Source organism: Saccostrea echinata, unplaced genomic scaffold (genome assembly GCF_033153115.1).
Source record: "Saccostrea echinata isolate AGI-Se365-2 ecotype Australia unplaced genomic scaffold, CSIRO_AGI_Sech_v1 ptg000019l, whole genome shotgun sequence".
NCBI classification, from domain to species: Eukaryota; Metazoa; Mollusca; class Bivalvia; order Ostreida; family Ostreidae; genus Saccostrea; species Saccostrea echinata.
The window spans coordinates 1,702,699-1,719,079 of record NW_026889768.1 but is presented as its reverse complement, the minus strand read 5'-3'; the positions used below and the strand labels follow the sequence as shown (position 1 = coordinate 1,719,079).

The 16,381-nt window shown below is 33.7% G+C and overlaps 1 protein-coding gene across 1 annotated transcript; it reads right to left on the bottom strand.

The window, feature by feature from the left end:
- Positions 1-2,109: 2,109 nt before the first annotated feature.
- Positions 2,110-15,853, bottom strand: LOC133189658 (tubulointerstitial nephritis antigen-like). Its single transcript, XM_061325057.1, has 10 exons — positions 15,574-15,853; positions 13,288-13,354; positions 7,198-7,299; positions 6,763-6,992; positions 6,523-6,676; positions 6,293-6,446; positions 6,041-6,086; positions 2,730-2,832; positions 2,566-2,611; positions 2,110-2,464 (listed from the first exon to the last, which is right to left on the bottom strand). The coding sequence occupies exons 1-10, from the start codon at positions 15,851-15,853 to the stop codon at positions 2,234-2,236; spliced, it is 1,413 nt and encodes a 470-aa protein (XP_061181041.1). The 3' UTR covers positions 2,110-2,233.
- Positions 15,854-16,381: the final 528 nt, after the last annotated feature.

Below are 16,381 nucleotides of genomic sequence, written 5' to 3'. Positions count from 1 at the left end.
TACTTATCATGTTTTCTTATAATGAACACAGGCAGTGTTTTGAAATCCCGATCAGCCTTTCCTCTGTCGTTCTAACAAAAGATGCCAAAGTTCAACACTACGCCGCATACTTTGAAACGTAACTTTTGTTTGTATCGAAAGCTTGTATTCTACAGTAATTGGAAAGTGCTGCTAGAATCGTATGGTTAACATGAATTGATGGCAACTCCTTGATCGTATGTACAAAATGTGAAAATTTTGGTAAGGTTTCATGCCAAACTTTGGAATATTTTTTTCTGCTTCGGGAGAGTAGGATTCTAGCAGTACTTTTCATGACCAAGTGATGTTTTTACATAATTATTTTCACAAAAAGAAAGAAATCATTCCCGGGGTAGTGTTGAACTTTTCACTTTTCTGTTAAGGCAATTTTTCTATTTATAGACGTCACGTGATGACGTCGTAGTGGAGTGCTTCTTTTAGTCTAAGACTCAATGATGTCTATACAATGGATAATAATAGTAAATGTTTTATCTGTGGCTTTTCCGATTTATCAATGTTACATTTTACGAAAAAAGTCTAAATTCGCCAAAAAATGATATGGGTACTGCCTTAATATACCTGCGGAGAGCCACAGCAATTTTTTCAGACCAGCGAGTTATATACAGATCTGCAGATACATGAGGTCCACAACGAAAAAGCTGCAAAATTTATGTAGAGAGATAACTCTATTATCTGTGTTTAATAATTCTTGTGAAGTAAATAGGAAAAATGTGTCAAAAATCATTATAAGAAATCCATTCTTTTTTGGCAAAGAATGTATCTGTTGTTGTTATAATACATTACATAGTCATGCAAAATTAAATTTTCTTTAATTTTTGAAATATTCAGAGAATTTAAAACAGGTTTATCTATATAAAAATGTGTACTAGTGTTCAGAATCATAGCTGAGATTTATTTCGAAACGTAAACATGCATGAAAAGTAATGACCGACGTCAAAAAATTTATCATTATTTTATATTTTAGGGCACATGTATGTTTGCTTCCATTTATTGTCCGTGTCTTTTGTAGCTTGCCTCCGATATCTCCGCTGTCATGTGATAAATGAAAGTCATTTTACATTGGGCACTTATTTAAAAAAAATACATAAGTTGTTGACACTGTGAGCATTATATCATGCATAATATCACACCGAGGAAACATTAAATGCAGAGGGTATCGTGTATTATTGTTTATTATTAATGAATTTATATAATGAAAGGTTCCCATTCCCCGAGGTTAGCTCTAGACTTGCTTTGTTAAGAATATAACATTACTTTATATAACAACACCGATATGAATATGCCTCTGTGTTTCACGTAGAATTGAATGAAAAATTCTGATCTGCATGCATGATCAAAACAACAAACAAGAAAAAAAAATTCTGAAAAATAAAACATGCTCGAACAAAGTACACAGAATATACGGTATCTCCATATTTCATTTATATCATTTCAAAATTAAAGAAAATTAATGCCGTATGTAAGAAGTTTTCACATTCCACTGCTGTGATTCATAAAGATCACCAAAACGGTGAAAAGTTCTTCAAAAATAGTTAAGAAACTCTCACTCTCAAAAAACAAAAAACAAAACAAATTACAACACTGGCATTTCTGCAAGCAATTTTTATTCGATAAAGTATAACAATATACATTCGAAGAATAAATACTTGAGTTACAGTACCTAATTTCCAAAAGTAAGAATTCAAAACCAATGAGCGATTGGTCACCCAACTTGATTTTAAAAATATGAAAAATACTTCTAAGCTGCTGAGGAGAACACAGATTTTCTGCACAAAATTTTAAAGTTACCGAACATATGTTTGATGTTCTAATCAATTATAAAGTGTTAACATTGAATATTAAACTGTGAGGAATTTTCACTTTATTACTATATGCAGGTGCATATAAGCCCAACTCTTCATCTTTCTTCCCATTAACAAAGAAGTGCATTTAAAATGCTCCACTGACCTAGAAATAATGGGTCACATCCCATTAATAAAGTCCTTCGTTTGAAATGTCCCACTGGCCCAATAATTCTGCAAAAAGAGGGCGGCCTTAAAATAAAGGCGTCATTAAATACAACATGCACAGATACATACATAGGAGACACGAAATCACGCATTTAATCACTTCAAACATCAGAAAAAGCATTTTGGCGGACTCGGTATAATTAATTTTAAATGTCCCCGGGGAAGGGGTGTCCTTGATATCTTTTCTAGGGCCGAGCTGTGGGCCGTGGTCTCTTGATGACCACTATTTGTTTTTGATTGTATATGTTAATTAGACCCTCATCACGTATCCCCTCGCTAGGATGGGTTGCTAGTGAACGTTTCATATCTGCATGAACTCCCAAGATGTTTTCTTCGATGCCTAGGTGATTTTCTCCCCTTACGATTCGGAATGCCCCTTCCTCGCCCCACTTGGTTCCCCAACTGTTCAAGCATATCTAAAATATATAGTTTAAAACATTAAAATTAACACTTAAGAACTTTTACTTGATAATATTCACAAACTTCATTTGATATCCAGCCTACTGTTTTACTTTACCCAGTATTTTCGAACACGTCCTTTTTTATCAATATCTTCTCCCCATCTGTGAGTTTAAAGCAAAAAATAAAAAAAATAGGATTATAATAATATGTTCTATTCAACCTAAAAATGAAAAATATCCTTTCTTTATACTGACTTTCTCCTTTACTGATTTTATTTACCCGATTATCCTGACCGCCAATTTGCTCTGTACAAGATCCGCCCCTGTGTGTCTGTACACACCAGATCGATACATGAAGAGGTCAGCAGACACTTGAAAGGTAGCTACAAAGAAATCTCATGACATAATTATTTCAGTACAAGCAAAGTTAAACAAGAAGCTTAAGGGATAGAAATGCCAATATAATGATCCAAGACCTCTGAATCTGATAGGTCTGAATCTAACACTATCATATTTAGTATTAATGCTAAAATGACTTTTTTTTTTAAAAAAAAAAGTAATATGGTCTGTGTAAGGACAGAGATACTTCGCAGGTATATACGTTTTCAAATTAACGAAAGTCAATATGATTCTGAAAATTGCAAAATTTAGAACTTCAGATGGTTTGGAAAGAGCTACTGAAGTTTAGCAACCTCGATATCTCTATACATATAAAAGCCATAGAATATTACAGGAAAACTTTCAGATATGAGCTGACTAAAATAAAGTAGACTCCATCCATCACAATATCGAGATCCTCTAGCAAGTTTCAGATCACTTGGACATTCCAAGTCTTTCGGTATATAGTGACGAAGTCTTTGTTTACCAACATGACTGTGTAATGCATACATTTAAAGAATCTGATCCATATTTTGTCTTACCTCACGCAAAACTATGGATCATATAGCATTTATTTAGAGTCATAAAGTGTCAAGGTATAACCTGGTATTAACATAGTAGGTGCCATTACTATCATAGTGTGCAATAAAGATTCATAACAAAAATTAAAAAAGAACAGCCATAAAAATTCAAATTTAGGTCATGTTGACGAATGCCGTTCCCTTTGATTCCTCAGTGTTCTGATGGAGTCTGATGATCCTTGAAGGGCTCAATAGTGTAAGATATCCAGTTAAGACAATTTGAAAGTAGATCTTCATGATTTACAGTCATGTTTGCAAATACAAAAATTGTAGATGCATTAAGGAGGGATTCTTGTCAGGTGTCTGACTAATTCAAAAGTTCATATTATATCTACAACTGAGATATTAGAAATTTAAAAGATAATGTTTTTCTTTCCTCCTTACAACTGTACAACTTGGCATAGAAATGGCAATCCGAGTTTAATATTAAACAGGGACTTTTTTTGTGTACCAACAGAGTAGGAAAATATCATATCCATATAAGAAGCATAGAGAAATAACTAACATTTCCTTTAAAAAATTAGGAAAATTAGAGGAAATTCGGGTAAGTCCATATCTATTTTTGTCAAACTATTCCTCTCAATTTGGTGGTCTTATCTGATAGATGAAAAAGGTGAAGATAGCGAACAGTGATAGATCTAAAAAAAAAAAAAATCTACAAACTATACAAATCTGTGAACAATACAAATCTGTGAACATGGCATAAAACAAAGACCCCCGGAAATTCCAGAGGTGGGATCAGGTGCCTAGAAGGAGGTAAGTATTTCCTGTTGACCGGTCACACCCGCCGTGAATCCTAAATTTTGATCAGGTAGACGGAATATTCCGGAATCAAATTTAGTATAAAAACAAAGAAGGCCTCAGAATAGGTATGAAACACGTCAGTCAAAATACGGCCCAGTGATAGCTATTTGCTAACAAGGTCCTTATAACGATTATAGAATTTACGAAATGCTGACTTTTAACGAGGTAATTGAAATCCCTGTAAGATCAACTTATCTGTCAGTAGCCTGTCTCGGTTTAAAAATTGATCGTACTCGGAACATGCTCTTGGGTATCGAATAAGCTTGGAGATGTAAACAGCATATGCAGGTGATAGCGGAAAATTACTACATATTATAAGGAAAATGATGATGAAAAAGCTGCATGAAGTCATCTCTTTAGTTGTTAGTTGGCCCTTATCGTCTATAGCCAGTAAAACCTCCAAAAATGAAACAGATGTGGCAGACCTCTGTGGTGTCTTTTATTTCAAGTTCACTGGGATATATCGAGTCGACATATGAATGGAAATAACTTTTATCAATTGATAAAATATCGTCGATATATCTGAATGTCGAGTTGAAGGCCATAGCAAGTGCTTTCTTCTACTCAAGTGGACAAGTGGAAGTTTTTGAATAAATTCTGCTTCATAGGAATATAAAACAGGAGAACAAAAAGGAGCACAATTAGTGCCCCTAGAATTTCCAACTGTTTGTCGAAGGCCTGGCCTCATCAAAAAAAAAGATGTCAATGAGGAACTCTAGCATCTTTTTAATATCAATTTCAGAGTACTTGTGTGTGGAATGAGTAATTTTTAACAAAGTAATTTTGTTGATGACTAATCATAAGATATGAAGATTTCTGCGTTCCATTTTTATTGAAGAAGCAGTTGTCCATGATACCAAAATGCCTAGTCTTTAATTTCTGGTGAGGAATGGTTGTAAAAAGTGTAAAAAGGCGTACGTTTTGATGTTCATGACTCTTGAAAAATTTGGTGATTTTTAAATTTTCTAAAAGTTCTTTGGAGGTTAAGAGAATCCACATCTGATTTACACCACTTCTAGAATATGCTTTAGCACAGTACGTCTGAAGTTTGTCCTTTACAGCAGCTAATATTTTTGTAAGGGGTAAAGATAAGGACTTAATTGGTAGAGCATTTGCTGGACAATGTATCTTTCATTGTTTGTTAAGAGTTTTATGATCTTATGTTGTATTATTTTTTATCCAAAAAGATGAACATATAATATTTCAATACAGAAATACGTAGTAGTAATTCTTTATCCTTGAGAGAAAAAAACAATGACCTTGACCCAATCTTGCTACTATGATAAGATATAATATAATTTGATTGATATCATCATTTAGTAATATTGTCTTTTTGAATCCGAGAAAATTTCTTGAATTTTTGAATACAATAAATATAAGAAGAATCCATTCTTAACTGAAAAGGTCTGATAAACATATCCATCAAGATTTGACTAAGCATACATGTAGCTACTAAATTACAAATAAGGTCATGTTGACCTTCTATATATATAAAACACCTTCAAACCCCAAGATGCATCAAGTGGCAAAGTGTGATGTTTTTTGGCCTCATAATGTTTAAAATAGGTAAATAAAATACACCACCGTTATCAGCTTTAGAAAGCATCAGCTGGCAAGTTGACATATCCATAAGCCGAACAGTGTTCAAGATATATTTCTATAACAAATTGAAAATAGTTTTACAAATTACAAAAATTAACCTTGATGACCTATTTTCCCCCCTGGTTTATAAGAATGCCCACCTACAAATAAATTGCAATGTATATTTACCCTAGTCCACAAGAAAAAAAGTTATCCCTGCCTTGCAGGAGATAAAGAGTCAGCATACCTTGTACTGGTCCACTCTTATATATCTCTGTTTTAATTTCTTCTTCCTATCACAGAAAATGTAATTATAAGTTGAGTTCCTTTGGGTGTGAGTATAAAATGTGGAAAGAAGTAAAGAAATATATATTTGCTGCAACAAGGATGCATATAAAGTTTGATGGCTGTCAAACACTGGGTCCTTAAAATACATGGCCAAGAATACAATCCTGCCACTGTGGATATACAGGTCTATATGCAGGAAATTCATACTCACACTTTCCCCAACTCTGTATGGTGGTGTGACGTATAGGACAATTTTGGAAGTGGAAGAGTTGGTGTTCGGACATGTGTCCATGTTGTCCAGACATTTGTTGGCAGCAGTGTTCGATTGAGTGACGTTATAAGGATAACATTCCTCAGTCATGATTCTAAAAAAAAAATTGGCTGAATTAGACAATACATCGAAAACATTATATTGCAAGGAGAAGCAGGTTAGAGAAGTACCCTTTTCGTTTAATGAACCACCAAGCCTTTTCTGTAGACCCTCCTTCGCACCCTCTCTGTTTCCGCCTTGTGTCACATGACAAAAGATGCTGAGGCGAAAGCTGATTGGTCAGTAATCCTTTGGATTCAATCGCCAATCTGTCTGCCGCAACGTCTGAGAAGATAAATGCAAATTTCGCAAAACATAAATTTTCACAGAAAGATTGTAACACGACAGATGGCGCTCTGTGTAAAATTTACCTACTGTGGAGAACGCCCAGGAAGATGCACAGTTTCGTTGATCACGAACCGGATGTATCCATGACTTCCACTTTTTCCTAGAGTCAAAGAAGGCCGGGAGATCATTCTGTACTTTATTCTGAAGCGAAGACATGTTTTGAGCTTTGCTTTCGGTTGCTATGCCAACATTTTCTTTGATTCCATCAGTGAAAGTTTTATTCCAGAAACGAGTGTAGTTTGCAGTTTTCCATCTGCATTGAGCATTTCAAATACATGAAATGTAAACTTTGCAGTTTATAAAATCTCAAACGTAGACAGAGAACCACAGAAGTAAACAAAAGTTAATTTAACATGAAAACGTACACCTTTGAAAAAAACTGTTAAAGCTTTGTTTTGTCTTGTTAAGAGTTTCTCTCTCTCTCTCTCTCTCTCTCTCTCTCTCTCTCTCTCTCTTACCCTAAGTTTTGTGCTGTTTTGTTAAATCGTTCCAAGTCGATCAGACAGGAATTGTTTGAACACACCCAGTCGTAGCGAAATAACTGTACCCGTGAACACGTGCTAGAAGAAGAAAGACAGACAGAAATACACTAATTGTAAGAAAACAACCTCTTCTATGTTTAGTGTATACTTTTTTTTTATATAGATTTTATCAGTTGGTCTTTCCAAATCCAGGAGTTAAAAGACACATTTAAAATCATATTCCTTGTATTAACATTTTGTAAATGAATTAAAAAAAATTAATCCCACATTCTATCTTTTAGATCTCATATAAAAAAATAAATAACCACAACTAATGTCTTTGTTTTATAAAGTTATAACCTCGAATTTTCATCGAATAATGATGATAGACAAAACATTAGCTAATATTAAAAGTCATAGTTTTTCATTTCAGAACCTCTGTCTCTAAGAAAGTGAATTTCATGAAGGATCGGGCACTTTGACATAGATATCAAAATGTTTTTAGAATTGTGATAGTTTGCAATTGAGAATTGACGCTTGAAACAAAATTTGCATTAATTTTGATTTACAGAGAGACCACTAAATTGATTTTTTTTTCAAAGTTAGTCATTTTTGGTGAATTCTCATGGAAATTTTTGGATAGTTTTTATTTTGGGAAACAAAGAGTGCAATTAAATCTTTCTATGATTAGATGCATAAGCCTTGCTTTACAATGTGTAATTTGAAGTGTGTAAATAGCATGCAAACCTATTTAAATGGCAAAGTATACTGTACTTTAAATTTCATTTAAGAAATCAATTAAATGAAGAAATTAAAAGGATGACAACCATATATATGCCATTGTCCAGAAATACTGAAAATTTCACACTCACTTATAAAAAATGTGTTGTATCTAGAAATGGTTGCATTACATAATTATTGCACAAATGATGTTATGATTTATAATTATGTATAGCTTCACATTCTATACTAAAATATTGTATATTTATGTATGAACAATTGATGATTCTTATAATGTGTTGTGCCTTTGCCAATTATTGTAATTGTGTTTGCGCCAATAAATATTTGTATTTGTATATTATTTAGGATGGACACGATGTAACCACATTGAATGTTAAGGATGTGATTCACAAAAATCGTTAGTGAGGGACACGATATGAAAAACATATTGCTATTGACGGACATGATGGAATTAAGAGAAATAAAATGTCGAAAATTCTTTTCTAAGATCAAAACTAGGCGTAAGCATTGGCAAAACAGCATTTAAATTAAAATTTAATGGTATTAATGAAATTTTTGCTTGTCAGCTTGCTTGTGAAATATATCTAAACATATTTATGTCGAAATTAATGAAAATTTTCACCCACGAAAGACACTTTGAACATTCATCAACGAGATTTTTAACTTAAATCTCATTGTCAAAAATCACAAAATTTTGGACAATAAAAATTATTTTGGTGTACGTACATATCATGAATAAACGATATCCATCATTTTGTTACCAAAACAACACGCAAATAAAGTTTGGGGGTTTTAATATTTTACTGTTTTTGTTTCATTCCATACATTCCTACATAATTGTTTTGTTTACATATCTTTATGTTTTACTATTAATCATTTCGCAGCCAAAATAAAATATTTATGTATCAGTGCTGATTTTCGAATATGTTAATGACGTGTTAAAAGATAAATCCCCCATCTCGTTAGGGACAGTTATTATAAATTCCATAAACAGCTGATTGGCATCAAGCACTGCCATCTCTCTCCTCGACTCCTTTTACTATAACAATACAGATTTATCACAACACAAATATTCTTTGAAGAAAACTATTTATCACAGGAACGGGAACCATAGATTGTATCTCCCCGTCTGTCTGTACAAAAAACCGGACTTTTTATGATTGAACATCTGGCTTCGGATTCCGCCCTTGTCTATTTCTTCTATTAACTAGGGTCACTCCAGTACTTGTATATCCTGTAGTGCAAAATTGGTCAACCTTTCTGCAAACTGGCCTAGATTTTTACGCTAATTACTGTAATGCTTAGAGATTTTCTCATTTTTCTTAATTCAGCACAGTGAATGAAATTTTAAGTTTAGAAGTAAATATTCAGTGCAAAGGCGGAGCTGTAGGTTCACGTAGTAACTGCATGTCTCAGAGCGTAGAAATATTTTAAGTAATAATTTGGTGATTTATTTTAATTAAGACATTTCGCATTAACACGATAACATATTTTAATGCACCTAACGGTCGCTGATGTTCATTGTAAAACATTTTAGTGTTACCCGACAGATAATGGTCATTGTTAAACATTTTAGTGCATGTTACCCGACAGATATTGGTCCTTGTTAAACATTTTAATGTTACCCGACAGATATTGGTCGTTGTTAAACATTTTAGTGTTACCCGAAAGATAATATACATTTATTGCCCTCGGGGAATACGATTTTTCATGGGCGAAGAAATCTTCACGTCTCCCGAACATTCATGCAATAAATTGTTTATTATACCGAATCAAGCACAATGCAAGAAATACAAAGAAAATCCTATGAATAAAGTAAAACATTTGATAAGAATAATATGAAACAGATCTTAGTTACACCACTAGTCCCGCTTCGTAAAAACATTCATTCGTGACGAGTCAATGTAATTTACACACCAGTAACATTACAACCTCACCCGTGAAAACACTTTTGTAAATATTTATATTTTACATGTTGAATCGACACAATCAATCAATGATATAAACGATCTAACTCAGTAGTAACCATCTCAGTCACCGCATTGTGACGTCACAACCGTGAAACACGAAGTTAACACGACGGTCACGTGACTGTCTCGGCCAATCAGATTCTATTTTAGTAGTGATTATTTATATGAGGTAATAGTTTTTCAAGACAGACGGTAAATTGTTGAATATGTGAGTGGTACACAATATGTGATGTTCATCTGTTATCCGAAAAGTGATGTTAACTGTTGAACATTAATCAATGTACCTCACAGATCTTGTCTTCATGTTTCAAATTATTCAAAAATACCCTTTTTCTCCTAGAAATAAATATAAACATTTCAAATTATTTTTATAGCCGCGCAAAATACTGAATTTATCTTTTAATTAATTGTCTATATAAGTGCTGTAAGGATTAAAGAATGATTGCACTTAGTGTACAAAACGTGGCCCCCGGTAAAATGCGCAAAAATAAAGTATAGAAAATAGCCCCATGAGATGAATAATGTGATTCTTCTATGTCTAAATCACAACTTTGCGAAATTACAGGAATTAAAAGCCCATAGAAATAAAGAACGAAGCTGTGTTTTGTAAGAGGGGTCACTGCAATTCACGAATCTCCATTGATATTCTAAGTTATTCCGATTTTTAAAGCCGTAATACATGGTGAGCGCATTGTTGCCCAAATTTCTCAAAAGGACAGTAGGTGTATAACTGTTGGGAATTCATCATATTTAAAGGAGAATTTTGGGCAAGCCTGCGCTCGGGGTAGACTTTTTGAAAAAAGGTACAAAACACCGACGGTTTCCTTCACTATTCACGGGTATTTACATGTCATTGACCTCATTATGACCTGTTAAATATTCCAATTTATCATGTGATTTGTAGACTCGGGTAACTTTGTGAATACAAAAAAAAAAAAAAAAAAAAAAAAAAAAAAAAAAAAAAATAAAATCAATAAATCACGCAGCTTTAGCTCCGATTAGAAATTCAGACAGTTACATTTTCAATTGATCAACATCGAATTAAGATTATTTTATTTTTTTTCTGTCCAGTATTTTTAGTAGTGCTAAATATTGCTAAAATATTCATTATTTTGTAAGTAAATTCAACATTTTTGAATATTTCCAAACCGGTATTTTTTTCTGTAATTTTGCTTATTTTTCTCTGTATTTTTACTTAATAGTATTTTTTTTCTCCCTACCCCTTCTTTTTGTACATTTCCTACATTTTTGCTTTGTTTATTTGTATCAATTACACATGTATGTATTTACGTTGACCTTGATGTAGGGAGAGGGCTAAAATAGACTGATCCTTCTACTAAATTCCGTTTACTTTTCTTAACAAAATATTCTTTAAATTAAAACATATATCTATATTGATTTCAAAAGAGTTCTATATATACTTTTCAAAGGAGTTCTTTTGGTATGTATAAAATTCCTCTTTTGGTAAAACCCAGGCCCGTAGGAAGCAATTTCAGTTTTTGGGGCACAGCCATACATTTTCAGTTGGGGGCACTATCAACTACCAAAAATTTCTTGACAAGCAAAAAAAGGGGACCGGGGCATTAGACGTAATTATTAAAGGGGCAAAAGTGTATGGTAGCTATGTTTTCCTAAGTGCTCTATATATCGGCAAAATTATGGGGGGGGGGTCCGTGCTCCCTCCCCCGGTTCCTACGCCCATGAAACCGATGATAATAGTGGCATTCGTTGGATATTAATCTTGTTCAGGTATTAGGTCCACATTTGAAGACAGAAAAAATGATTCTACCATTCATAAGAAATATTTGAAAGATGAGGGTAATGGAATTTTAAATCGGGCAAAATGTAATGATATTTTAATTTATAGTCCTTGGATTTAGGGGTTCGCTTGGGGGCTCAATGAGTTTCCAAGGCATAGTCTACATCTTAGCAATAGCATCATTCCTCAAAATGTTTTTGACTGTAAAAATGGTTTATTTAGTGTTGATTTTCCACGTATACGCCACGTACGTTTCTAAAATTGCGATCGCAACTTACCCTATTTAAAATAAAAAATATTTTCGAGACAAAAGTAACTCATTCACCTGTTGTTTTTTAAGTAAGCTGCTAGATATTGTTTATTTACTATATGACTTCAAGGATCTACCAGAACCTACCAAAATTGGGGGGAAAATCTGGATTTGGGGGGGGAGTACATGTACATCTTCAAGATCCTTCCCCGCACCCCTCTTTCCAAAAAAAACTGGCTTAATCAGTGAGAAGCTTAAGCATGTTCTCTGTGTTCACTTTTGTGTATATATATATTTTTTTTTATTATATCCCAGAAGCCATTATATAACTGACTATTACATGTTTTCAATCGATCGATGAAATGCCCCGCCTACTCCGAATATTAAGGAGACACAATTAAAACCCAGCTCGGACATGCGCAACATTCCGAAATTAACACCCAATAGTGGGCATTTTTAATTACTTTTAATAAAACTAAAGCGCCGTTTTCAAAGTAAATTTTTGCAAGTAATGTACCACACAGATAATAAAATATGGGTTAAGTGTAAAATAATTAAGATTTGAGTTAATTAGATGATCTTAGAGTGGTCCGAAAAAGGGGCCACGGCAATATGCTTAAGTGGAAACATTCTTTGGTTATAGTACAAATTTCAAATAATAATAATTTGTTTAACTTTCATGTACCAACACAATATTCGGTATGGCACCAGGTTGTCAGAATTGGGAGTAAATTGTGAGAAGACTGAATAAATCTCTTTCGACAGCTTTCAAATAATGGTAGAATTGTTTACAAATTTACAAAAATACAGATTGGAGAAACATATGCTAAGACATATCCAACTGTTCGATGTGTATGACCAGCTATACACAGATGAGTCTGATTTATTTACTGTGCAACATGCAACATTGAAGAACTGATTAATATTTTCATGAATTCAAACACACACACGGCTGGGTACGGAAAAAAAATCGAGGGCACCGTATATTGAAAAGACATCGCTGTGCTGAGCATGCATTCACAAAATTCAAGAAAATCTTAAAAATAGGGCGAAAAACACAACCATGAGATGCAACATTGAGCATTAGGAAAGAGCGATTCTAATATCAATACATCTATTAATAATAAATAATACCAAATAATAAAGCAATAATTTCATTCGAATGGTCCGCTAAATTTCGCATTTGGTCATTCAACGTTCTCTAAAAATTAAACATATATATAAATTGTAGTTTTCCTTGCGACCTGAGAAACGTGTCACAATTACTGATAATTTTCTTTAAATTGTTCTCGACACCTCAATTTCAAATATGAAAAAAAAATAGTTATATAAAATCATTGCAGTTCTCTCATTTAAGTATATCCTACCAAACATTGCAGTTATCCCTGATGACTTCGCTGGGTTTGTACTCCTTACCATCAAATACACATCCCGCTGAAACATTAAAAAAATAATCTATTCAAGTTTAGTAGAAATTGCATACATTCACTTTTTTAGGTCAATACGTCATGATTTAGCTACCTTAACCATTCACCGAGCCCGAAGGGCGAGGTGAATATTGTACATCAAGGGTTGCTAAATCGCCGTGTTGACTGAAACACAGTAATAATATACAAGTATTTTTTTTATTATTTAATAATTAAATGATACAGACTTGCTAAACAAACCTTGTCCATCTTTCTTGTTTTTGTAGTGGGAGAAGCGGGATTAAAATAAGCATAACCAGCTGAATTAATGTGGAATTTCTTGATCTATTTTTGGTCCGGTGTAGAAAAAAATGGTTTATTCACCTGGATTCGGATGCAGGTGAAATAACTTTACGTATAACCTTGGTATAACAAACAGAAGTTTGGTCCATTATAGAAAAAAAAAATGTGATGTTAACCTGGAAGGTCGGTTCTAGGTGAACATACATGTAACTTTGAAGTTTCCAAAATGTTTCAAATTAATTGTATCGATTTGGAAGTTCTCGAACTATTTTTGGTCCAAGTAGAAAACAAGTACACGTTTAAATGCATTTCACCTGGAAGGTTTCGTGCATTTGAACATAACTTAGTATGGTTTAGGCCCGTAAAACGCGGGGGGAGAGGGGGGTAACAATGTCAGCAATCAGAGAACTGGGAATTATTCAATCATTTAATGATATACAATTATGGACCCTTTTGGCGGTGAATTAATGTGGTTTGATATTCACCAAAATAAATATCAATATCAACAGAGGCGAAGCCGACGACACCATTTTTATTAATGCAAAGGTATTATCATGTCAAGATTGCAAGTTACAACTTCGTCTTTTCCTTTCATAGTTTGTTAGACATGCATCTTTTCCCATCGAAATGTTTGGATAAAAATTCAGCGATAGGCTTGCCAAATGTTTTTCCTGCTCAAATACACGACTGGCTCCTGCCGTTGCAACCATTGTATGCAACGTTTGTTGAGGTGTTGATCACCGGCGCTGCACGTGCACTATCTAGTGAAAACGGCCTCGAAGAACTATGCAGGCTAACTCTCGATTCCCGTCTATACATATTACACCCATTAAACTCAATATTGATATTTTGGTCATTAAAACTTAATTAAATGCAAAGAAGAGTTCATTAGTAATTGATAAATAATTTTAAAACCAGTGTCAAAAAGTTAATTTTCATAAAGGGGGGGGGTTAGAAAATTTATTCATTGAAACCAGCCTCTGAAGCATCACCGGATTTTCAAATATGCATGGAAATGGATAAATGACCCTTAAATCTTTCCGTATGTTTAACTTATGTAAAAGTCAACGTATAAGATTGATAAAGTGGATATTTTTTAAATTTGTAATCTCACTTGAAATTGGTAATAAAATGACAATTTTTCTGTTTTTTGTCTGTAAACAAATCCCCCCTCCTCCCCCCCCCCCCTCGTTGAAACAGGAAAAGATTTGGTCTGAATTTATGGAATTCATGTTCTACCTGTGAAAAGGATTTTTTTTTTGGGATTTTTTTTTCACGGGGTGGGGGTGGGGGGTAAAAATATTTTCCGTTTATTTCTATAGTGAAAAACCTTAGTTTTACCAAAATTATCTCTTTGTTTTCCCAAATAAGTTATGTTTTATGAAAATTCACAAAAATATTCATATAAATATGAAATGTTAATCTTTGAAAATTGACTTGACCGATACTATCGTTCGCATGCAGTTCTTTAGTAAATATGTAGTGTTATGAACCGTTTGCGTTTGCATAGATTATACAGGGACTTTAAATAGACTATATAATAAATATATTATTTTTATGTCAAAGATCATATCATCAAAATAAAAAAAAGAGAAGAAAAGCTTACTCATCAGATAAAAAAGTTGAGAATGCAGAATTATATGTGATGAGGCGCCTCGACACACAAAGGGTAGCGAGACATTTTGTTTATATGAAATAAGGATCTGCACACCCTCGTAGCCTTTACTACAGATTAGTGGCGGGGAAAGAAAGCAAAATTAATACAAACAAACCAGAGAAACAGTCTCTCAGCTAAAAATGAATTCCATCTGAATTTAGATGAAATAAAACTTTACAGAAAAAAAATCTTTTCGCTTAGAAATCGGGAAACGAGAATAAATTCTTTATCATTTGATGAACAGTATTTTTATTTTTGATAGAAGAATTAAGACATAAGGGACTTACCTTTAGTGACGGGGGGTGCGATTCCCTGACAGGTGCTAGCATAATCTGGACAACAGTCGTTAGATGCCCTGTTACAGAACACGTCACAATAGCAAAGACTCCCAAGAATCTCCACCGTGCAGTTGTCGTCTCTCCCGGAACAACACGGAGACGATTGCCGTGAAGAGCAAAATGACCCAGGGGCGAGGTCTGCTCCCCATTCTATGAACCGCCTGTACCTACCCCCCTTACAAAACGGAAGCACCAACAAAAACAGCAGCGGGAATTTCAGCTTCCTCATTCTGACGCTAGTTCCCGGGCGAGTTTCCCGCCAAAGTGTGATGTAAGTCAAGTTTTTGTTTTTATCTGCCCTCCAATCCATTAGCTCTCGGCTTTTGTTAGATTTACATTTGATACTTTGGTGGGAATTCATTCAGTCCACAAAGCAAGCAATAAACCTAAGTATTTTATCTCGGGAACAAACAGACATAAGGATAAGGCGGTCGTTAATGTCATTCATAGGTCATTTTACACCTTTACAATTTTTGTGGCAGCGTCTGATAGACTTCACATTACCAGTACCAAGTATATTTAAAAGTTTTCAATTCCCTATCTTATATTTACTCAGATTAAATTACCTGCGGCTGACAATCTTTTAGACATACAAATTATAAGTAATGTGCAGATCTCCCGATAGGAAACAGTTATACAAATACAAACAATCTTCTGGAATCAGTTATGCTGAACGTGTCAATTTCTACAATCCCATGTTCTGAAATATTTCATATTAATACTAAATATTTTAGTTAAAATCTGAAATTAGATGACA

What these genes read in the sequence shown, in the direction of transcription:
- LOC133189658 (XM_061325057.1), bottom strand. Translation starts at nt 15,853, where the DNA reads ATGAGGAAGCTGAAATTCCCGCTGCTGTTTTTGTTGGTGCTTCCGTTT. An exon ending in AAAACAGCACAAAACTTAGG is followed by an intron (nt 6,993 to 7,197) that starts GTAAGAGAGAGA and finishes TGCTCAATGCAG; the next exon opens with ATGGAAAACTGCAAACTACA. An exon ending in CTGGGCGTTCTCCACAGTAG is followed by an intron (nt 6,677 to 6,762) that starts GTAAATTTTACA and finishes TTATCTTCTCAG; the next exon opens with ACGTTGCGGCAGACAGATTG.